The sequence below is a fragment of the Topomyia yanbarensis genome, chromosome 3, assembly GCF_030247195.1.
Source record: "Topomyia yanbarensis strain Yona2022 chromosome 3, ASM3024719v1, whole genome shotgun sequence".
NCBI lineage: Eukaryota > Metazoa > Arthropoda > Insecta > Diptera > Culicidae > Topomyia > Topomyia yanbarensis.
In genome coordinates this window covers 98,087,526-98,112,160 of record NC_080672.1, presented here as the reverse complement: position 1 = coordinate 98,112,160, position 24,635 = coordinate 98,087,526, and the positions used below count along the sequence as shown (strand labels likewise).

At 36.8% G+C, this 24,635-nt stretch overlaps 1 protein-coding gene across 7 annotated transcripts in view; it reads left to right on the top strand.

Moving 5' to 3' along the window:
- Positions 1–277: 277 nt before the first annotated feature.
- The window catches only part of LOC131694214 (apolipoprotein D-like), a 43,805-nt gene continuing 19,447 nt past the window's right edge, over positions 278–24,635 (top strand). Inside the window, exons 1-3 of one of the 7 annotated variants that reach the window (XM_058982727.1) lie at positions 6,271–6,401; positions 6,550–6,569; positions 6,622–6,842. In XM_058982727.1, the coding sequence (XP_058838710.1) occupies positions 6,711–6,842 (132 nt within the window). In that variant the 5' untranslated portion in view covers positions 6,271–6,401; positions 6,550–6,569; positions 6,622–6,710. Of the gene's footprint in view, positions 427–6,270; positions 6,843–24,635 lie in introns of those variants that run through there. The other 6 variants (XM_058982725.1, XM_058982722.1, XM_058982726.1 and 3 more) reach the window with 6 other exon arrangements.

Here is a 24,635-nt window from a genome sequence, read left to right as displayed (position 1 = left end):
GTAAAATAAAATCAATATCGTCGTTTCTCAAACATAACGGTAAGTTAAATAGAACAGTAAAGCTAGACGAACTACAGCCAGACTTGTGGTCAAGTGAACGGTGGTGTATAAAGTAGGAGTAAAAACGTCAAAATAAACAAACAAGCGGTCCATATATGTGACTCATCGTCGTCAGTTGTTCCGTGTTTTTAAACGCGGTAGGGTACCTTTTTTTTGCTACACGATAGTAAACAACTAATCGAACCAGTCTTGGAGGGCAGCGAAAACCATAACATATTAACGAGCGACCAGTCGTTGACCAGCTTTGAAGGTGTCAGAACGTTCCAAGTGCCGTGTCGAAGTGAGAAACTGAATTCCGTGTGCGGTAGTTCTTCTGTGTTGAATCATCCATCCACTTACCTATTACAGTGAATTGTTACGTGTTGTGTAAGAAAATAAAGCAGATTGTGTTCTTGGAATCTACATGCGCATTGTGCGCTGATAAGCTGATCGAGCAATGAAAGAAAGATTCTTTGCATTCCGTTTCTCTGATGAACGAAGCAAGCTCGGAACTGTTACGTGCTGTGTCTATAGAAATGATGAAGCTCTGATCTGTATATGTACTGTTAAACATTGGCTACCATGAGCGGTGCTTCAAAATTAAACTGTTTTGAAAGACAGCGAGAAAGGATATTTAATATACCATTTCACATCTATCTATCTATCTATCTATCTATCTATCTATCTATCTATCTATCTATCTATCTATCTATCTATCTATCTATCTATCTATCTATCTATATATAACAGCCAACGTTTGTATGTATGTGATTTATGGTCTCCCAAAATGCTCAATACACCAGCAGGACTCTTGGCTCCAGTGGTGCTTATTTAGATTAGGGACATTTAGGGAGAGATGAAAACATAGCTTTTATCGTATTTTTCAGCAAGTGGGAGTCGAATCCTGTTGCAGTGCTCTGGCGACCGCAGTAGGTTCTCCTGAGTGGTTGTCGCAGAAGAAAGTCATTTCGCAAAGCTCGAATGCGGGCTTGAAGATCTATGTTTTCGAGAATTGTAGATCCAATCCAATGCAATCCACTCTGGAAGTCAGTGTGTCCGAGATGAATAGTCTTATATAACAGTCCCTCCGGGTGCTGGGAGTTTCGAGTTGTGCTAACTGACAATAATTTTCGTAGTTCGGCAATTGAAGTCGTATAAACGGCATTTGAACAGCCTCGATTTTGTCAATCCTGTTCTGGTAGTACGGAATATCAGTACTCCAAACCTGCGGCATTCCGGGGTTAGAATCGCCCCTGCTTTCGACATCATATCAACATATCCGAAGGAATCGAACGCCATTCATTAGTATTTGTCTTCCTCAGAATTTCCTCGAAGTAGACAGTTGTGAATTGGTTATATCTTCGTTGATTAAATTTGATCCGTCCCACCACTGGCTTCGGTTCTTTACAAATGAGTCAGCAGTCGAATCCAAATCGACATCTTTGCGATTGTTATATCCGACTACGTCGGGTTTTCATTTCTTTTATTAAAATTATTTTTCTTCTTTTCTCTTCCATCTCTATGGAGGCTCCCAGAATACCCCAGAATGTGGCCAATTCGTCCGAATGCTCTCAAAATATCCTCCACTGTGCTTGTTTAGCAAAATCATGAAGTTTGAAGTGCGGCAAGACGGGTTTTGCAACCAGTCGGAAGGCGACCCTTTTCCCGGAAGAACCAGGTTCCAGGAATATCCCGGTGTGTATCCAATTCGACCAAAAACCCTCAAAATGTTCGCCACTGCACCTGTTTTGCAAAATTATGAAATTTAACACCCCGCAAGACGGGTTTTATGACCGATCGAAAAGTAATCTCTTTGCAGGAGGAACCAGGTTCCCGGAATACCGGGTTATGGCCAATTTGACCAAAAACTCTCAAAATTAGCTCCAGTGTACTTGCCCTGGATAATCATGAAGTTAGACATGCCCACAAGACGAGTTTTAGAACCGATCGCAAATTGTTCTCTTTGCCGGTGGAACCAAGTTCCCGGAATATTCCATGACGTTGCCGATTCGACCAAAAACCCTCAGAATGTTGGTCAATGCGTTTGATTTACAAAATCAAAGTTTTATGCGTTGCAAGACTGGTTTGATTACGGTTATGAAAATTTTTCACTTTTCGGAAAGGGAGGTAACCCCAGTACTTCCAACAAAATATCCGAAATTACGGTCAGCTCCGGAGAAATTTCCACGGTTTCTAAAACTGGGCAAATTTTGTAATCGTTTGCAAAAAAACGCATCAAATTTGGTTAGAACGTGGCTGAGAACCATTATTTTGAAATTTAATATTTTCAACAGAATGGGGGTTGGGGACGTAAGAGTTAATCAGTCTTGTCAACTTCCCGGGGAAGATCTACACGGTCCACCGTGTCGTATGCGACTTTGAAGTCGATGATGAAGTGACTTGATTTTTAGGGTTTACTTCCACAATAAGCCGCTCTCAAATTGGAGGTACCTGGGTGGTATTTTTATTAGCTCACCTTATTCGCTATTTTTTTAACTCAAGGTTTCGAGGTCACGATCGAAAATTACTGTTTCCCTATATCGTGCCAATTCTCGCTCTTATGCGCACACAGTAGGCCCGTAGGCAGGATTTTGTTTTGGGATTTGCTTCATATGAATGATGACTTGAGATAGCCACTGAAAACTGAACAAGACTTTAAAACGTTTTTAGTGAATCAATTGACAATGACAGTAGAAATAATGGATATTTAAGAAGTTAAAGGGCCGAACGATCATGGCAATCCCGTATGTTGATATAAAATAAATGCAAGATGTCCTGGTTTACATGGTTACATGGTGTAGATGATACCAAATCGGAAGGAACAGAAAAGCGCCTTATCCAAAAACTCTACCTTAGAAAACCCTATCCACATTTGCTTCACAAATCGTATTCCATCGCTATGGATGACGAAACTTACGACAAAGCTGACAACTCCCTGGACAAGAATTTTTCAGTATCAAGTCAAAGTTTACTGTCCCAGAGCAGGTTCAAGAGAGCGTCAAAATTTGCACAGAAATTTCTGATGTGGCAGACAATTTGTGGATGTGGTTAAACAGTTCAACTCTATGAGTAAGCGAAAAGAAAAGTCGCGCGGACAGAATATACTTCTTAAAACCCGTTTTAAATAACTTAAAAATGTACAAATAAAAACTTTAAACGAAAAACCGGAGAGTCTTCAGCATAAATTCTGAGCCGAAAAAATTGGCATGGGGCATCCAATAGTATAAAAACCGATTGAAAACAAATAAATCATAATGTTTCAAAGATTTTCGTCCATTTAATTCCACTATGTTTCATCTGCAGGTAAATTAGTTTGTCGCCATATTCAAGAATAAAAGTCGGTTAAAGAAAACTTCTTTGTAGGAACCGGATATATTTTGTTGCAGTTTTTATACTAAAGGTTTTATAAATGACTCCTACACAGAAGAGCCACAGTCCGATTTTTACATTTGAAGTTTATGTCCGATTTTCACATTCTAATATATTTCAAGCAGGTTTTATGAACTTTTGAGTGGTATCCAACGGGGAAAACAAATCGAAATGATAAGTTAAACGAAAGTAATTATGCAAAAATCACTCCAGAGACAGGAGTCCCAAGGGTTGCAGGTTCGAATGCTGCCCCTAGGGTTATTTTTTCACATAATTGCTTTAACTCACCATTTCGATCTGTTTTCCCCGTTAGATACCAGCAAAAAGTCTTGAATAAGGTATTGGTACATACGTCAAAATAAAAAAAAATGGATGAATTGTGTTTTTAATGAAGCATGTTCTATTCTTGCGGCTTTTATTTTCGGTCGCTGAAATATGAAAATGAAAATACATATATTAATATTTAATCAGAAACGACTACCCCCAGTGCTTCTGTAGCAACAAATAGTACCACCAAACAAGAGACAAACAACATGGAGAAAAGCTTCACGACCATTGTCAGCAGAACGAAAAAGCATAGCAAATCAATTGACCGTGATCAACAAGACAACAGCAGAGATTACGAACGAAGGCGATGATCAAAAAAGCAGACTGCGTGACTCTAAGGCGTTGTCAGGCGACACCGAAAATGCTGCACCGCCTAGGAAAAGAATCTCCGCTCGCAAAGATAAATTACGTGCGAAGACCCACGACTCCGTCAAGCTCACGCATCGAGCCGTGTCAAATGAACGAATTGTTAAAAAAAACATTATCAAGACTGTCGTTTTTTCATGTATGAAATGATAACTTTTAGGATTTGTTAAATTAGTAGTTGCTATTAGTGTTTCTTAACTTTCTCATTTATCTTACTACATTACCGAAACGGAACACATTGTGTGAAAGTGCACACGAGTGACTCATGTAGTTTTATTTTTAAATGTAAAATATCATGAAATTAATTTCCCACACAAATCGGCTAGTAGTAGCAAGTCGCTAGATCAGACCAAATCAGAGTAGAACTGTTTCACCACATCCTCAAATCACCTGCCCAATCTGAAATTTTAGGACAAAATCGTATATTCTTTTCTCTCAAACATATATGCATATATGATGTTTGGATCATGGTTAAGAATCTCTCGAGGGACAATAGAGGATCATATTTGGAGGGAAAGATCGTAGAATGATGCCATCAAAAATCAATTGCTACAATGTTGCTTTTCCTGTAATTGACTTATTTGTTTTTAAATACCGCTGACTCAAAAACTATAATTTGTATTTTAAATCTTTTCGACCCAATAGAAAGATGAGAAAATTGCACATCAAATGGTTTCCTCATATCGTTCATTTAATGAGTTTAAGTTACCTTTTAGTAGTAAAGTATTAAAATGCTAAATACTAAATCTAAATAAATAACATAATTATTTTAATGATTAAGGTTGTTCATCTGAAAAAGCTGCAAAATGTATTATTTGGTTTGGTTATTTTCTTAAAAAGCTACAATCAACGAAATAACGCATATCACCAAGTTTTGCAATAAAAAGAGATGTTATAGAAAATGTTGAGGGGTAGCAAATGAACAATCGGAATAACGATTTTGTTAATAATTAGAATAAGAAATTAATAAGAAAAATAAAAGTCTCTTGTCTAAAAGACATTTGCACAAAATTCGGTTGGATTTTTTAGCTTTTCAATGCAACCATAGAAATACGAATCTAAAGCACATTTTTCAGGCTAGATTCTTTTAAAAACTTACAAGTTGACTACTAAAAAAGTTCAATAATAAAAATACAAACAAATGAGTGACAAAAAAAGTTTAATGAAGAACAAACTCAACTTTTGGACAGTAGGAATAATTATGTTCATAATTCATTATTTTGAAATAATTAGCAAAAACCTAATCACTAGCTTTTGACTACTTCACCACTAAAATCTTACTTAATTCCAATAACTGAAAGATTCGAGGGCTTTGTTTAAAAGGGAAATTTTTCACCTAACAAAAGAAAGGCAATTCAAAATACATTTTTTGTGTTGGAGGTGACAAACAAATTATTTCCAGAAAAAATAGGCCACAGTTGAGATTAGATGGTGTGTATAGAACGATAAAAAATTTTACAAGAAATGTAAACAGCTTCTTGTTTGACTCTAACGATCTTGCGTGATAATGGTTTCCACTATATGGGATAGCATAATTGACAGTTAACCCAAAAAGAGATTGGAGTAAAGATGGGCGAATACAAGTACCATGTTAATCCAAATTTAAAAAAATATTTTTACTTATTTATTTTCCGCAAAAATTAAAAAAAGTTTGACTAGTTTGACCTTCAACATCAGCTACATCGACAAAGATCACAAACAGTAGCCCAGTTTCTGTAACAGTGACGGTCACTATTTATTGATAATTGCAAAACAAACAAAAACAGCTTAACAAGCACATACGATATTTTCTGATATTTGATGAAAAGTTTTAACATTGTATTACCGCAACTATCACCGATGGCGAAGAGTAAACGCAAAGACAAGAAACAGCATCCGGACATAATCTAATCATCAGTGTGCTCGTTCAGTGAATCCAACTTATGGGTAACTGTAAACATTAAAATAAAGAAACAGAAGGCCTTCTGTTAGGGAAGATTCAGTTTCATTGCGGGTAATGGTGATATAGATGCGTAAAGTACCTACTCGTGGTTTATTTATTTGCACGGCCTAGTGGATCACTAACGAAGACAAATTTATCGTTTTTTTATTTTCCCTACACCTCTCCAAGCTGCTTGATCGATCGAACAACAGCGGCAGAAACAGAATATATACAAATACTCATGAGTCTGCTCACTATCAGTATATGCAGCTCATCTTTACTCTAAACACACAATTCAACAAGCGTACGCTCTCGGTACGAGTAGTACCAATACGTTCGGCGGAACCAGCAACCTCTCGAACAGAACGAGCGAAGCGAGGTAGCGTGGTTGAAGTGATTCAATTTAACTTTTACGTTGAGCTCGATTGGATCGCTGTCTCCGTCGGTCGTGCGCTTCAGTCTTCTGAGGAGAAACGGGGAACTTGTTGCAAGAAGTGAATAAAGATTGTTTTTCTTTCGCATGAAAGCAAGAAGCTGTGTTTAGAAAGTAGCGGAAAAAGTTTTTATAACCGGAAATCTTGAGTAAGCAAAAAGTTTAGGAACCTATTCATTCCAGGTGTGTAGAGTTCGATCTGTGAAGATAGAGAGGGAGAAAGAGTGTCAAAGTTACAAAAGCCGATCTGGAACGATGACAAAGTTTCCTGCTGTGTTGGCGCTTGGCGCTGTTCTGTGCGGTTTGGTCGCCTACTCACATGGACACACATACAAGACGGGCGAATGTCCAACGGTGGAACCGATGAGCGGATTCAACATGCAACAGGTAAGTGCGGATAACTGACATCCAGTTGCAAATCGATGTAGGTAATTGATTCGATGATTCGACTTTGAACTTCTAAGAAAATTGCGAACTTAGTTCATGGGGCTATCGATCGAACGTGTGTGATTACAACTTGGAAAATGAAGAACTTTCTCAGTGAAACCGTCGAGTTTTCTTTCAATAAGTTTCACCTAGCTGGAGAAAAACCGTCAGTTCTATGCTGAAGGTATTTCCGTGTTCATCGTTGCGTGCGATTCGCGCCATTGAAACTTTCACAGAACGAAACACTGAAGTAACGCCCTGCTGACCTTCTGATTAGCTAGGCTGGTTATTATACACAGAATAATATAATCAATGAACAGCTTCCGTTCAGACGTTCGATTTTTTTGTTCTGTGATAGTGATGTTTGTTAAGGGGTAAAATTCAATTTGCGCTGGGTAATTTTTCGTATTTTATTTTTCTTCAGTATATAATTAACCTCTCATGCAAATTAACTAATTTGTAGAAAATTTCTAGTTTATTTAGAAACGTAGCTGATGAAAAATGCATCATCTTACGAATTAATTCTTTTTATAGAAACAAAAAGTAAAATATCTTAAAAACGACAACATTTTGAAAGATTTTAAATATTTGATATATTAAAAATAGCGTGAGCATGTGCATGAGTATGATGACTGTAAAATTTGTAGTTTCTACTTCATGATTGACCAGAACAAGCGAAATAGCATAGAGAATCAAATAATGGGGCCTCGGAATTCTCAATGTGCACGGTTCGAGAGTTCTATACTTTGAAATGCTAATAACGGCGCCGGCCAAGTCTTTACAGTCATCGGGGAAGGAAAGGAATGTTAGTGTATCAAACGTTTTTGGGAGACCGTGTATACCTCTACATCTCCAAACTTACCACGGGAAGGAATTTTTGTTAGTAGGATGGGGCAAAGAGTTACACAAATCTGTATTCACCTTGATAAGTGATACGATCTATGTAACTCTCAGAATTGTCATCATGTGCCTATTGCAGTTTGGCCTCCTGTTCATTCCGCCGAATAACCCTTTGCCTAGTGACCTTCGGTCTAATGACCGGACACTTTATCAATGTCGCTACAACTTCTTTGAACTGTAGCTACGAATAAACCGAGCAAATTCAGCAATCACCGTTTTGTAAAAATTGAAAAGATCAGCTCATGTTTTATAGAACGAAAAATACATAGTTGATTCTCTCATTAAACACATGAATCCTATGATAAGCATTACAACACGCATGGCACGAAATAGTTTTGACGATGATCCGTTAACTTACTTTGGTCTCGGACTCAAACTTGCTAATGATGCTTTAAATGCCACTTAGCATGCCTGTCCATTTGGCCTGGCTATATATACATGTACCCCAGTTTTTTTTTGCGCGGGAGATACGTACCGCGTAAAAAAAACCGCGTTAATTATAAAAATCCGCGTAAAAAATCGCGTTAATTGAAAAATCTGCGTAAAAAAACGCGTTAATTGGAAAATGGGCGTAAAAAATCGCGTTAATTCGAAAATCCGCGTAAAAAAACTCTCAGCAAAAGATTTTTGGAATTTTTTTTTTTGCACGGATTTCGCAATTAACGCGGTTTTTGCAAAAATATTCTAAGTCATTTTCAATGCAAATAACTTAGAAGACTCTTGGCAGTTTTTATTTTGCGCGGATTTCGCAATTAACACGGTTTTTGCAAAAAATATTTGAATGCAAAAGACTTAGAAGAATTTCGGAAAGATAGAAGAAACGGGTATGGAAGACTTCTTATGGCCCGCACCCCAACAATATGGGTATTTTCGGAATGGTCTTGAAGAGTAGGTGCCAGAAATTTATGTTTGACGCCATTTTAAAATCCAAGGAAACAAAGGTCGATGTTTGACGCCATTTTGAATTCCAAGAGCTCGACTTTCGGGTTAGCAACATTCACTATAACCCAGTCAATATGAGTGTTTTCGGAATGATCTTAACGAGTGAAATATTTTTGCAAAAACCGCGTTTATTGAAAAATCCGCGTAAAAAAACCGCGCAAAAAAACCGCGTAAAAACCTGAGTGTAGGGTAAAGTGCCTATTTTCACCATACTAAGCAGGGTGCCTCACTAATTCATTAATTCCTCGGCCTACAATCAATGGAATGAGAAAAAAATTACATCAACAGCTTTGCTTCGTTGTTAAGAACCAATATAATAACACAAATGCGCTGAAAACAGTGAAATGCTCGTGTTTGAGCGCAACGAAAACTCGAATCGGGTGCCCCTATTGTTGCGCTCCCATTTGACTCAATGCGTGGAACAAAGATGGCAGACACTGCTCTAACCAACGGCTTCAAATGGGTAGGGTGATAATAGAAACATGGCGTAAATGGGCTCATCACCCTTTCACTTTTCAATTCTTCAAACAAAGCAAACGGTTCACTCTTCATGCGATGTTTCGGCGACATGATACTATGCTGACTCTTCTACGTGACGATTTAGTAGTTAACAAAAAAGATCCGATACAATTGAATCTATAGAGAATTAGGGTGTCCCAAAATGACATCATGTTAAAAAAGTCATCGGGCTCACTTCTTAAATGAAAGGTTAGGGTATTAGGACCACTTTCTTCTTCGGAGTGAGTTTGCTAAAACGCTTCCTACTGGTGGCGACTTTTGATTTTTTGAAAAATGGGCCGATTTTGGATAAAATTTCAAATTTATGCCTGTTGAAGTGGTCCTGAACTATCTTAGATTTTTTTCAGTATTTTTTTATTTTTCTGGAGATCCAAACGGAGAAGATTGGTTAGTTAGTTTGTACAAATTTTGAATTATAAGAGCGGCAGGGCCATTAAAACTTAGTAAAAAGTGTAATTTTTGGTGTTTTCCAGTATTTTTTCTTCAAAACTGGGTATCTACAAAATTTTAAAAGTACAGAAAACATTTTATATAGTTGAGCCGAATTCAGGGGCGTAATTTTGCTGAAGAAAGTGTATAGCTATGGCTAATGGGGTATGAGTTATTTAAGTTTTTGTTAGATAACCTTTGACATTTTTAGCAATTTATCAAAAATAATTCTGTTCCAAAAAGTAAATCAGTTCAAATGTGCTTTGACCACACATTGTTTTTCGGAAAATAGAAGGAAAATTATGAAAAATGACGTTTTTTGTACGTCTTTAGTATGTCAGGACGAGGTTTAATGAGCATCTGATGATTTTTTTTGTAACTTAAATTATAAAAATAATAACTTTGCTATAATGACGCCAAGTCTCTAATTATTTTTTGAAGAGTTAATTCTCCATAATTACTTCTAGGAGGCATCTTCAACAAAACGATTGTGTCAGAAGATCCGCTGTATTCTGTTGTAAAACTTTTTCGAGGGTATTTGCCCCAAATTTGACTATATCGGAATTATGTGATCTATACAGTAAATATAAGTTTTTCAGCACTCACCTCACTCTTCTGCATTTTTCTCCACTTCAAAGTTCCTAACATGAAAATAAGACTTTATATACAAAATGTAAGTACGTTAATCAATTCAGCCTTCAAATATACGCCATAACTTGCCATTAGCTCGACATATTTGTTTAATTTTAGTGATTTTCAAACCCGCTAGGTGGCTATAAATATAAAAAATATTTTTTAAAAAAATCGTCAAATGCTCATAAAAACCGATTCTGATGTACTAGAGACAAGCGAAAAACGCCATTTTTCATCATTTTCCTTCTATTTTCCGAAAAATAATATGCAGACTAAGCCCACTTAAGTTGTTTTATTTTGTAGAACAGTGTTATTTTTTATGAATATCATAAAATGTCAAAAGGTTATTTAACAAAAACGTAAATAACTTATACCCCATTGGCTGTAGCTATACACTTTCTTCAGCAAAATTACGCCCCTGAATTCGGCTCAACTATATAGTGTTCTCTGTACTTTTAAAATTTTATAGATACCCAGTTTTGAAGAAAAAATACTGAAAAGCACCACAAATTTCACTTTTTACTAAGTTTTAATGGCCCTGCCGCTCTTATAATTCAAAATTTGTACAAACTAACTAACCAAACTTCTCCGTTTGGATCTCCAAAAAAATAAAAAATACTGAAAAAATATCTAAGACAGTTCAGGACCACTTCAACAGGCATAAATTTGAAATTTTATCCAAAATCGGCCCATTTTTCAAAAAATCAAAAGTCGCCACCAGTAGGAAGCGTTTTAGCAAACTCACTCCGAAGAAGAAAGTGGTCCTAATACCCTAACCTTTCATTTAAGAAGTGAGCCCGATGACTTTTTTAACATGATGTCATTTTGGGACACCCTAATAGAGATACTCACGTAGATTCGTATTCTCGTTGTAAAATCGTTAAACTCGGGGTTGGTGTTGTAAGCATAACTGAATCCACATTTAATGAAAACAATACATAATGTTAAATTTCTAATTATGTAACAACTAATTCTAATTCTAATCATTCATGAAATCAGAAATATTCTATCATAATTTCCCTAAGAGGATTAGCACAACTTGAAGACTACAGAACGCGTTGACCTGTAGAGTTGAGACTCCTTTTTTTTCCTAACGAGGGTAAACATAAACCCATTCTACCCACATCACTAAGCATACCCAATGCTACTGGCGCAACAGCAGGCAAATCGCTCCGATCCGATTCAATGTTTCTGTTTGCCGAAAAAAGGAATCAAATGTATCATCAATCAAAGTCAGACACAGTTCGAATTTAATGATACTATTTCCCGACTAGGCTCCACTAACCCTCTGTCGCAGAGTATTTTCGCCTATGCAAATAATCCCAAACAAAACAAATGCTGCCAAGAACAGTAAGCGAATACACAAACAAAACTTATTGTTATTAATTTTGCAAAATTACGGCATTGAATCTCGTCGCTTGGCATCACTCTAGCTCCTGTCCCATAACATATCAATTGGCTTCAACCAGATGCTTCGAGGAGAGTCATGGGACGTGGGCTTTAGAGGGTTAATGTTGCTTCTACACAACAAATGTGATAACACTCGACCGTTTCTGCATTTGAATGCCTTTCGGCTGTAACACCAACATGGTGGCAAACTTGAGGATCTTTCATTTGAATGAATGTTTTCGATGGGGAAAAATATTCACGTTCAATGGCGGGTTTTGGCAGGGAAATCTAATTCGGAACCGGAGTTTTTTCTATCAGTTGAAAAACAAGCAAACATACAAAAACAAAAGTTACAAGTTAGCATAATCACATCAGAGTAACAAATTGCCAGTCCAAACTTGAAATACTCAGAATGTTTGAAAAAGTCATTTGCAGGTCGTAAGATACTCGGTTCGGTGTGCATCAATGATTTCGCGGGAAAGTAATGTCGTATGAGCGTTATCTTTTCAGTTGCTGAAATGATTCCTCAGAAAATATCCCTGATGTCTTACCTATACTTGGATGTTTTAACTGTGGTTGATGTCAGATGGGGAACTGTATTACAAGAGCCCTATACTTGATATGGATGTGCTATTATTTTTTTTCGAGAGTTTTCCTACTGTAGAGCTTGGTTCTCGGAAGGGCTCCCTGTTAGAATCACATACTACAATTTGCAGACGAGACAGGCAATGTCGCCCACTAAAACACTGCTTTAGCCCAATGGTAGCGGGTCGTGATTCTGAATGTGATATTCATTGTACGGTTCAGGTATGTGCGGGCGCAGGGACTCGCGATCGCGTGTATCATCGCGATGAGCTCGAGCATTTGTACGTTAACGTGTTCGATGATCGAACTTCGATCGCGTGTGCGTTTGTATGTCACGTGTGCTAACATGTATGTAACTTCGCGTGTATAAATTCTATTTTATAACCGTGTGCCTTTCGCATATTCGCATGTGTTCTTGGATAATCGCGCGCGGACCGTGAATCTAATACTTTATTTTTGGTGTACGGCTAAGATGATAAAAGAGAGTGAGATCTACCATATCACTAGAGTTCCCGGTGATGTCGCCATGGAACGTGTAGTCTAGTGGATATGAGTTTTATTTTTTGATTGGTCCTACTGAATGTATGGACGTAACTTATTAGGCCAGAGAGTAGTGGTTTCCGGGCGTGACCGATTCATGAGCGCGCGAAAACGGACGTTTGTAGGTTCGCGTTCGAGATAGCGTTTGAATCTTCGTAAGTGCTAAAACGTTCTCCTTATTACCGGGGTGTTATTAACCCATTCATGCCCATGTTGTTTGTGCACAACAACGTTTTTAAATAGCTATAACTTTTGATTGGGACAAGATTTGCTCACAAAAACAGGTAAGGCTAATTAATGGGACTATTGCCTTTCATTTGAGTACTAACAGTTACAAGGATTAGCCCAAGAACTAAAGTTATTGCAGTTAGTCTGATTGGATTCCAATGGATCAGTGCTGCCAGGGATAGTTTAAGCTGACGACGAAAAATGAATTTTTCATATATCTTCGTTATGTTGCAATATTATTGAAAACTGATAAAACATATCAATTTAGAGTGCCTTTGGCTACGTTTTCCACGCAAGTGGACTATTGTCAATATTCTAGGATAATTGTATTGAGCATTTGAAGCTAAAAATTGAGCAGCTTCTAGCACTGCGAGGGAAGCACCTATCTTTATGAAAAAGGCTTTTCGTGTTTCTTGACCCCACCATTTTCAGGTTCACGCTTGAGACCGCGTTTGAAAATTTATAGGATCTGAGACATTCACTTTATTACCGGGATGTTATCATGTTTACAAGATCGCGGGTGCAGGTACCGTGCATGGTTGCGAAGGGCTCAAGCATTTGAATATTAACGTGTTTGTCACGTGTATGTGACTTCGCGTGCATGATTTCGATTTTATAATGATGTAGTGTGTATTCTTGTTCGATAGCGCGCGAACCGTGAGTCTGATGCTTAATTTTTAGTGTATGGTACAGATGGCGTCACTTTTTTGATCGGTTCAACTGAAGGCATTACTCCAGACTGCTAGGATCGAGGTAAGACTTCCAGACGTGACCGTTTCATGATCGCGCGAGTGGTGGGTTAATGTTTGAGACCGCGTTTGGAAGTTTAAAGATGCTACGTTTACATAACTACCGGGGTTTCTTCATGTAGGCGAAATAGTGGGCGTAAGTATGTGTGGATTATTGCAATTTCATGGTCGCGTTTGTGGCCAGGTTTGTGTTATAGCGAAGACCCCGAGCGTTTGTACCTATATGAGGATAGATGGCGTATAGTAGAGATATACTAATAAGAGGAATCATAACATGCCGAATAAAGAAAAAAAAAGATATAAAGAACTTGATTAGAAGTGTATAAATTGATTGATACTATTTTGGTATACATCAATAATAGATCTGCAAAAATACAGACTAATGAATTAGAATAGAAAAACACATGTAACATGCAATCAAACTCGTCTAAATGCAGCAAATGTTGCGTATTTACCATTAACGATAATGGCATGCTGTTAGACTTTCATCATGCTACGCTGGCCGGGAATGAATGACTCGCATGCGTCGGTAAATTCATCGTACCCTAATTTATCCAATCCGACTTTCCCGAAAAAATAGAACCAAATGCACAAATTGATATCCAGTAGTATTAGCCACTATTCTATCATATACGCCAGGTCTGCATCCATTCCCTGACCCAAATGCCACAAATACTCAGACGAACACATACGTAGATAGACATACGACTAGCACATAACAATTGTATACTAGTATGAAAAACTACTATTATTACAAAGCGACAACTAATAGGTTTCTACTTATGTATTTATTAAATTAATTCAATTATTAAATTGATTTAATTAGTATATGCACGATGAAGAATTCGACCGATAAATGGACACACAATGACTCCCACTGTGAGCCCCGTCCACGAATACCGCCATCAAATTGTGGAACAATATTTGCAAACACGGCACACAGCAAAAGTCAATGCACGTTGACCCAGCAGTCGGCCACATCACCGCGCACAGAGCAGTAGTCGAGCGTTTGTATGCGCAGGTGCAGAGTATGAAGAAACATAGAACATAAAAAAGACGCATAAACCCTCTCGGTCTCCTCGATGCACCACTATCGAGGCGTAATGCAATAACCATCTTAAAGCAGTTGTTCTTTAGCGCTGATGCACGCAATATGCCTGATGATGTTTGCAATACCGTCAAACCTCTCAACCTTGGGGAGGGATATGGAAGTGCTATTATTACATTTAAAACCTAGATATATGGGCACCTATAAATGATATCAAAATTAGCTTAACGCTTCCACGCAAATACACAATAATTTACTCAATAATGAATAAATTATTTCTCAAAAATTATTAAGTATTTACATTTCAAAGATGAAATGTGTAAGTGCAATTCAAATGGAATTTTTTTTCAGATTTCGTATATTTACCTCCTGAATAAAGCGTCAAGTTCAGCCGTAAGGTAGATGTTGCATGGTATATGAGTACACAGACCACCAAGTAATCCACCTAGTAGTGAGATAATAGGTTTCTCATATAATTCAATTTCAGCTTCTACTCGAAATATCACTGAGAGAAACTGTATTTTCGAATCTCAAATTTCCAGTGATAAATTAACTTCTTTTGCCAGATTTAGGCTATACTGGCCATGGCGCAAAAATCATCACCTGCGCTATTTATAGTATGAATGTAACGAATCAAAATTTTACATGACCTATAAAAATGATTTGATGGCACTAACCATCACTTAGCATTTCTCATAGGTCCTCCCCTCCCTCCATTATCTCTCTCTCTCTCTCTCTCTCTCTCTCTCTCTCTCTCTCTCTCTCTCTCTCTCTCTCTCTCTCTCTCTCTCTCTCTCTCTCTCTCTCTCTCTCTCTCTTCGTATTCGTGGCAACGGTCACGACTCTATCCATTGCTAAGTTATGCCAAAAGATCTTCTGCTAATCTGATACAGTGAAGACCCGATTTTACCAGCCCTCGATTTCGTCTACCCCCGATTTTATCGGCATTTTGACAATATTTTATCAGCCTCATATGAAAATGGATAGTTGGTAGTTTGATGAGCTCTAGCAGTCGAACCAAGTTGAATTTGAGTAAATCCTTTCTTGAGCATATTTTTCTTATCTTAGAGATCTGAAATATGCAAAAATAAAAATTTTATTGTTTTTTTTTTTAATTTTGCATTGCAAATTTAAACTAAATGATCAGAAAGGGTTATGAGGCTATAAAGGATTAAAGAAGAATATTTTAAGGGCTTCGGTTTCTTAAAGAGCGAGAAAAATATATGTCCCGAATTTATCAATGTCCCCGTTTTATCACCCTCAAATTCACCAAACGGGTGATAAAAATGGATTTTCACTGTATAGTATTTATGGTCCAAAGTTTGGGTAGATAACTACTTTTTGTCTGCTGTTTCTCCATAAAAAAATTGCATTTTAGTATAGGAATGAGTCACTCGCTGAAACAATATTATGTCATACTCGTTCTTTTTGCAGTCCTGAAAAAATTGCAAAATCTCTATTCGAAACGTTGAACTATGGGCAGGCACGTGACTAAAAATCGAAAACTTCATCTACTCCAATTTAAGTCAATTAAATTCTGAGCGTTTATTTACACTATAATTAAGGAAATCTTTGGGTATCTCAGAAAAATATTTAACTTAACTGGGTAATATTTATAAAAATAAAAGTTTTAAAAAGAGATATCCCACGTATGTTTTTTAAAGTCTTCGTCTCTCTATTAAATTTTGAATGTAACATGCATTAAAAACTAGGGATAAGTAATATCAGGGACATAACTGCGGTGTTGACGTAGCACTCTTCGTGGGAGTATCATATTATTAAAATTCTGCTTGAATCTCTTTCAACCGGCTAAATTTACACATTAAAGATCCATAGGGTTCATTAAATTTTCCCAGGCGATTTGAATAGTATCCCTTTCGGTAATCAATTCAGTAAAACAATTTGAAGGAATGTTGACTGGTTCAGTTATTCGAAAATTAAGTTTGGCGCATTACCAGTGAAAGTAGCATGTATAAGTCGTGATTTTTTAAGGTTATACATAAAACTTTCACACAAAATAGTTGTCCTTCGTCAACATCTTGGTAATTTACTGGATATTACCTACCCCTAGTTTTAAATTTCATTCTATATATCATTTTTTCAGTTTATTCATTCAATGGATTTGATTATTTTTGTATTATTTTATTCATTTTGTATGTTATTTTTAAAAATATGGTAATTTCCTTTTAAGTATTAATTTCATTCGGCATTCTTTTATTCATTTTGTTCGCTTCAGTTCATTGTATTTATTTTAGTTGTTTTAATCTTTGGGTTCATTCTATTCAGTTTATTTATTTCATGCATTTTATTCATATCATTCATTTAACTTATTGCATGCACTGTTTTTATTTTATGGATTTTATACATTTCTGTCCTGTTCATACATTTTATTGAGTTTCTTCATTCTATCAATTTTTTCAACCAAATTATTAAATTGACACAATTTAATTTATTGTATTATATTTATAATACTTGGAATATCTTTAATATTTAATGATTAAAATAATCTTTAAATTCTGGTCAATTTTTCTTTTTTTTATTCATAAAATTTATTTTGAATATTTTATTTATTTTATTTGTTTGCTTTGTTTTGTTCATTTTATTCATTTCATTTATTTTTCTTACTTTATTCGCTTCATCCATTTTATTGATTTTATTTTTTCCAGTTCATACGTTTTATTCAGTTTCTTTATTTTATTATTTTATTAATTCCGTTCAGTCATTCCTTTTGTTCATTTCTTCCAATTTGTTAGAGTGAAAATTATTTTTCCACATGTTTTTAATATTATTTAATTTTGCATTTAGTAAGAACTTTATCTATTTATTTGATAAATTTGGTTTATATCATTCATTCTTATTATTTTATAAACGTTATATTTTTTCATTCTTTTGCTTTAATATTATTTTAATTTCATTTGCTTTATTAATTTTCTATAATTCTTTCAGTTTATTGGAGGTTTTATTCTTGCAGGACTGTATTCATTCCATCTCCAGTAGGGTGCCTACTTGGCATGAGTTCTGCAAACTAATGAATGAGTCGAATGTGATATGTTTAAGAAATGTTTCATCGCACTGCTAGGGAGATTAAATCGTTTTTGCTTTTCTCATACCATAAGGTTATGCAATCACTGTGAGAATGGACACCTTAATCCCGGCCCGCTGGGCCTTGCGTTATACACTATTCGATTCAGTTCGTCGAGATCGGACAATATGTATGTGTGTGTGCGTATGTGTGCACGTATCAAATAATGTCACTCATTTTTATCAGAGATGACTGCGCCGATTTGAACAACATTAGGCTTAAATGAAATCTCTAACATCGTCATAGGCTGCTATTGGATTTCATTTAAATCGGGTTTCTGGTTCCGGAGTTACGGCTTATAGAATACGGTCACACAGGAAATGACCATATAAAGTGGTACCTACCACCACGAAATCAAAATTATGCAAAACTTATTAAAATTAAAAAGAAACATTACTTTTGATGCTAAATGCATAAAACATCGAAATTTGATGTTATCTCGAAAAACAAATTCATCGAATTTGACGACATACACATATTTTCTAGTTCCAGCTGTCGAAAAACGGATGCAATATATTTTGAATGCACGAAAACATCCGACAAGGTGGCTCACAATATTGCTATTGGGGTGGGCGTAGCGTAGGTGGTAAATCGATTGCCTTGTACGCAGCGCACCTGGGTTCGAGTCCCGACCCCGCACATAGGGTTAGAAATTTTTCATATGATATTTTTCTAACCCAAAGCGGCGAATGACTTTAATGTTAAAACCTCTATAATCGAAATAAAAAAAAATATTGCTGTTATGAAACTGAAGTGGCTAGAATTTCCTCCAATTTTCCTCCTTAGTGGAGGAAAATTTAGGCAAAAACTATTTTTTCTCAAAATAGTTAAAAACCATATTTACACCTGAAGAGCACAAAACCTATAACTAAATTAGTTATGGAATTTTCGAATGCTTCTTATCAGAATCCGACACTGGCTTAGTGACAGGATTAAGCTAGCACCGGATTGACGCTAGCTCCAAAAAACGAAAACATCCGGAGCCGTTGCCCCTAATGACTCCCGCCACCCCTCGTTGGCTCTGACCATATGAACTAATACTCCAAACTCAAATTGAATTTTACTTTGTGACTTACTTGTAGGTTTTTGGTAAAATAATAACAATCTATTCGGCATGCATGAATCAGTTCACAAATTTGAAAGATTCTGGTTAATGTTCAGTTCCTTGATCGAGTTCATAGTTTAACCAACTCTGTTTATCTTCCCGTTAACTTTTGCGCAAAATTCGGAATATTTGGATCGAATTTTCTCCGTGAACTTATTGCTGATTTAAAGTATGTTGGTAGTGATCGTGAAATAATTCACAAAATCAAAAAAATATCAATCTAATCAAATTTTATTATATAATTATTACAATGTTGTGCATAGTCTTCGTATCATCACACGAATTATTTCACATACTTCAGAATATTTTTTTTTTATTTCGATTATAGAAGTTTTAACCTTAAGGTCATTCGCCTCTTCGGGTTGGAAAAATCTCTTATGAAAAATTTCTAACCCTATGTGCGGGGTCGGGACTCGAACCCAGATGCGCTGCGTACAAGGCAATCGATTTACCAATACGCTACGCCCACCCCACTTCAGAATATTGTATATGGAACCATTTAAGCTTCATATCAATCATGATTTGCCAATGGTCCTGATATATTCACGAGAACTTTTTCACAAAACCCACTCAGAATATTATTATTGGTTCGTAAAACAAACCAAGATCGGTAAACCGCAAATTAAAATTTAAAATATGTAACTACAAAAGGTATGAGAACCGGTTTGAAGGTTACATGCCGTATCTTCTCAAAATTCCCAAACAGTTATTTTGTTCAATGTCCTCTTAATGTGAATCGTGCTACATTGAAAAGAATGTCTGGAAGCAAAAAAAAAACCATACATCTCATGACACAATCTACGAGTTTCGAAATTTTTTATGCAGATTAATTTACACTCTCTTTCTCTGGCATTAATGAAAGAAACATTATATCAACGTAATACATTATAATATCTTCTACAACTTTTTCGGTTACAAGCCTCGGGGTGTCCCATTTCCAAAAGGGCAACAAAACTTCATCAACAGGCACATGGTTATTCCGCTGCGTCATACCCGGCTGGAATTGAAAGTGAAATATTCTCATGCATATAAATTTTACTTTAGTCAGTACCCTCTTGCAAATTATCGCTAGGCTTTTAGAGCTCAGTTCCCGGTTCAGTGGCCCGGGACTAACGGCAGCAACGGAAGATATTGCGGTTAAGGTTTTCTGAACTAGCGAATTTTTACTGCAAAACTGGTCGCAGCAGAGATTTGGAGCTACGAATGCAAGTTGATTAGATAAACAGATGGTGACCAATGTAAAACTATGCAGAGGGTTGACTGTCAAGCAAGCATCACACATAACACGCGCCATACCAAACTCCCCCTCCGATTCTGACGTATCGTGAAATATTTTTTTTGCGTTCCGACAACACATTGCAGGTTCCTTCCGATGCAAACATCAAGCTGCAGTAAAGTGTCAAAATTGAATTACCGACCGCCGATTCGCACAGTAAAACATTCACTGCATCGCTTTCGCATGCGCTACTGATGTACACGCCATCAGTGCCGACTGCCGGCCGTAAAACGAGCGCTCAGCATCCCTTAATGGACCGCGCCACCACGGTCGAGGGAGCAACAGAGAAGAGTAAAGCCATGACCTGGCCGAATTGAAATAGAAGTGTTTTTCCAACTCAGTAATAAAGAAGGAAAACTTTACAGGACCAGCGACGCGCTGGGAAGGGATTGCCGGTGGCCGGTGCTATTGTCATGATGATGGGTGGTGATAAATAAAAGCTTCTTTTTACGATCGTAACCGTCCAAGTTGCGCTCCGATGCAGCAGTCGGTGCTCAGTGTACAGAAACAATGGATTTTGATTCGTTTGTGCACGGGCATCAGATCCATCGCCGGTTGTGTGGGAAAGCTGTCAGCAACAGATTATTTTATGTGTGTGAGTGTCTGATACAGCAACAAAAGATGCGGATATTGTTATCGGAAAATCTTGAAATTATTTCGACGATTTTCTGTTCTTAAGCGCCAACCTCCAAATAACATAGGAAACGTGCCAATCGAGCGAATTCATTCTGATGTCTGATTCCTGTTCCAAATTTTGTATCTGAAGTCAATTCATCCAAACAATCGATAAACAAATTAGTTATACAGTTTGCGTCATCTCAAAAAAGACCTCCTGTCACTAAGTTAGTGTCGGATTCTGATGAGACGAAGCCGAAACGCAAATTGTTAACTAGTTTAGTTATAGGTTTTGTGCTCTTAACGCGCGAATGCGGCTTTGAACATTTTTTCCTTAGTGGAGAACAATTGGTCGGTGTTAAGTCAGACCGGACTAAGTGACAAAATATTGATTTAGAGAAAGACGGGTTTAAAGTTTAAATCGCAGCATCCTCTACGTTATAATTGGAATATATTTTGCCATAATTCTATTTTATGGTTACATATTTCAATTCTGGCAAAAGTTGAATGTAGCTGAAAAAACTCTTTATCCAGTGTTGTCATTATCTCATTTTTTTATGTTTTGCGACTTAGTCCGGTATGACGGTCCGACCAATTTGTTTCCACGGAAATTTTTCTCCATTAAGGAGAAATATAGCATAGTGAATCATTAAGTATGTGATGTAACCGGTTTATACAATTTGTTTTATTTTTCAATGCAATTGACAATGTGCAAACGAGCTCGGTTAACCCTAACCTTTCTCACCAAGAACATAAAATTGGTATCTGTATGTATTTCTGGTGAAAATGTACTGGAAAACAGTCACAGTTTACTAAATTACCAACCAAATTATGAATTGTAAATAACGTTTGAATTTGGATAACATTATTCGACAAAAAGAAACTTGAGTGTGCTGAGTCCGCATATTGTTTTTCGAAGATTAAAAGGAAAATTGTGTGTTTTCCATTTGGTTTTATCAAGATCAGTTTTAATGAACTATTGATTTTTGTCAAGTAAATGAATATTGATGGTTTCATTTGAGTACTGAATTGAATGGCTTAATTAGATTTTGTGTACAGTTACAGTTTGACTGGATTGACGGTAAGGCAAACATCTTCAAGCAATAATACATGTATCCGTTTGAATAAACTTAGTGCATTAAATACTAACCATTTATATTAGTTTTTTCATAAATCTCCACATGGATTGCAAATTGGAAAATAAGAAAAATGCCAATAAAATAACACGCACAATATCATACGGACGCTCAAGTCTTTCGCGATAATACAAATCTGGTCACAAAACGTGCCCATTAGAGGGGGACACGGTTATATGAAAGAAATAAAATTTCGCTCCGAGTAACTTTTTGGGTCCCATCTAGGTGCCAGAACGACTATGCAAATTTGAAGCTCGATCGGTGAAACTATATTTTGCGCCCACGGTTTAAAGTTTACATAAGATTTCGTATGGGAAAATCGACTTTTGCAAAATAATTCTTTCAAGAGTCGCCCGTTATCTCCTAAAACTAAATAGATGTCATATTGTTATAGGAAATTTGTCAAGAAAGTTAGGTCTTGAAGACCGTGAAACGATATGATGCTTGTGGAAAAAGTTAATGAGCAAAAATCGATTGATGCCCTGAAGTTCGATGAAAATTTCAATTTTTATAGCATCACTGCCGCTGACGGTAGAATTATATACAAAAATTTTAACTTACTCTCATTATGTACAAAAGAAGCTTCAAAACTCTTTTGAAGTGGCCAAACGGTTCCGATAATTGATTTAGGCACATTAAGAGAAGATCAATCGTTAGAGCATCAATCGGTTTCTGCTTAATAACTTTTTTTCAAGCCTCAAATCGTTTCGTAGTCTTTGAGACTTTGTTTCTTTGTTAAATTACCTATAAAAGCCACATAACGATTTATTTTTAGGAGGCAATGAGAGACTCCTGGAGGATTTATTTTGTGTTAATTTTCCCATACAATGTCACATGTAAACTTTAAACAGTGGGCGCAAAAATGTAGTTTCAGGGATCGAGCTCAGAATTTGCACAGTTGTTCTAGGACCCAAATTGTACCTAAAAAGTTACTCGGGGCAGGAATCTAATTTTTGTCCCACCCTAGTGGCCATTCACGCATACCTACTTCCACGATCTCGCAATCGTATAAACGTCCTGGCGTTTAAGTCAACGTGGTTGCATTTACGAATATATAAACACGAACTCATGAGCCAACATACAAACCACGCTCGCCAGATCGTAAAACATACTCGTCCGGGAGCTCACACTCTAAAATAAGGAACTTATATACACTACACAGCAAGTCTCAGGGCGCCATAGTTGTAGATGCGCCAGTAAAATGGGTAAGATTACTTGCTTTCTTCATTTGAACCATACGCTCAAAATTAAACATTATATAAACGAATTCAAACCCGCGAAGTTGTAAACACGCTAGCCTACGCGATATAAAAACGGCACGCGATCAAACACGTTAACATAGAATCGTTCGTTGCGTTCGCGATAATACAACTCTAGTTACGCATGCAATTATGTAATCTAAATCATCTTCACACAGGTACACCTAAACTCTTCAATACATATAAACGCCTCAGCGATCAAGTCAATATGTACAAATTTATAAACTCTCAAGTGCGCTTATACCAACGCTCGTTCCCACGCTAACATCACGCCCGCAAGCCTTTATCTTCGGTTCTAGCAGCCTAGGTCCATGCGTTCAACCTTGATTAAAATAAAAAAACAAACTCATTTACACTAGACGTTTAAGAGAGCCAAGGCTAAATACTTTAGTGATATCGGAGGACTCACTCCCTTCTAGATCAACCGTAAATTCAAATACACGGTTCGCGCAAATATTGAACACGAATATGTAAGCCCTTACACGGGTATACAAATGATGTTATACATATGATATACATGCCAACGTGATGAAACACGTTAATATACAAACGCTCGAGTGCTGCGCGATAAAACAGCCCTGGTCACAAACTCGAGCAAGCAATTGCGACCATCCATGCAAAACTACGCTCGCTACCTAAACATGCTGAATTAGTTATGGAATTTGCGTTTCGACTTCGTCTCATCAGAATTCGACAATAACTTGGTGACAGGACTAAGCTAGCGCCGGATTGACGATGGCTTCTAAACGAGAACACTATTTGTGTTTCTGAGTTCTGATTAAGCTGATGAGAATTAATGAAATCGAAACATGGTTTGACTTAGCAAGTCAATGCAATATGCACTATATTATATTTCTCCTTAGTGGAGAAAAATTTCAACAACAAAAATTCTCCATTAAAAATGCTTTTGGGATCAAATGATCATTTTAATACCTACAATTAATGAACGCGTCCGGTAAAATACAGAATTTAAAATACTCCTTCGCTAACATTCTCGCACACACAAACACGAGATTCCACAAAACATGAAAACGTCCCAGGGACTAAGTAAACGTTTTAGCACTTATAAACGTAGAAACTCGGTCTCAAACGTGAACTCACAAACGCCTTGATCACGCAATCACGAATCGGTCACGCCCGTAAGTTCCTACCATCGGTCCTAGCAGTCTAAGTACCATTATTTGACCGAAAGCCATTATTTGACCGAAAGCCATTATTTGACCGAAAGCCATTATTTGACCGAACACCATTATTTTACCAAAATCCATTATTTGACCGAAAGCCATTATTTGACTGAAGGCCATTATTTGACCGAAGGC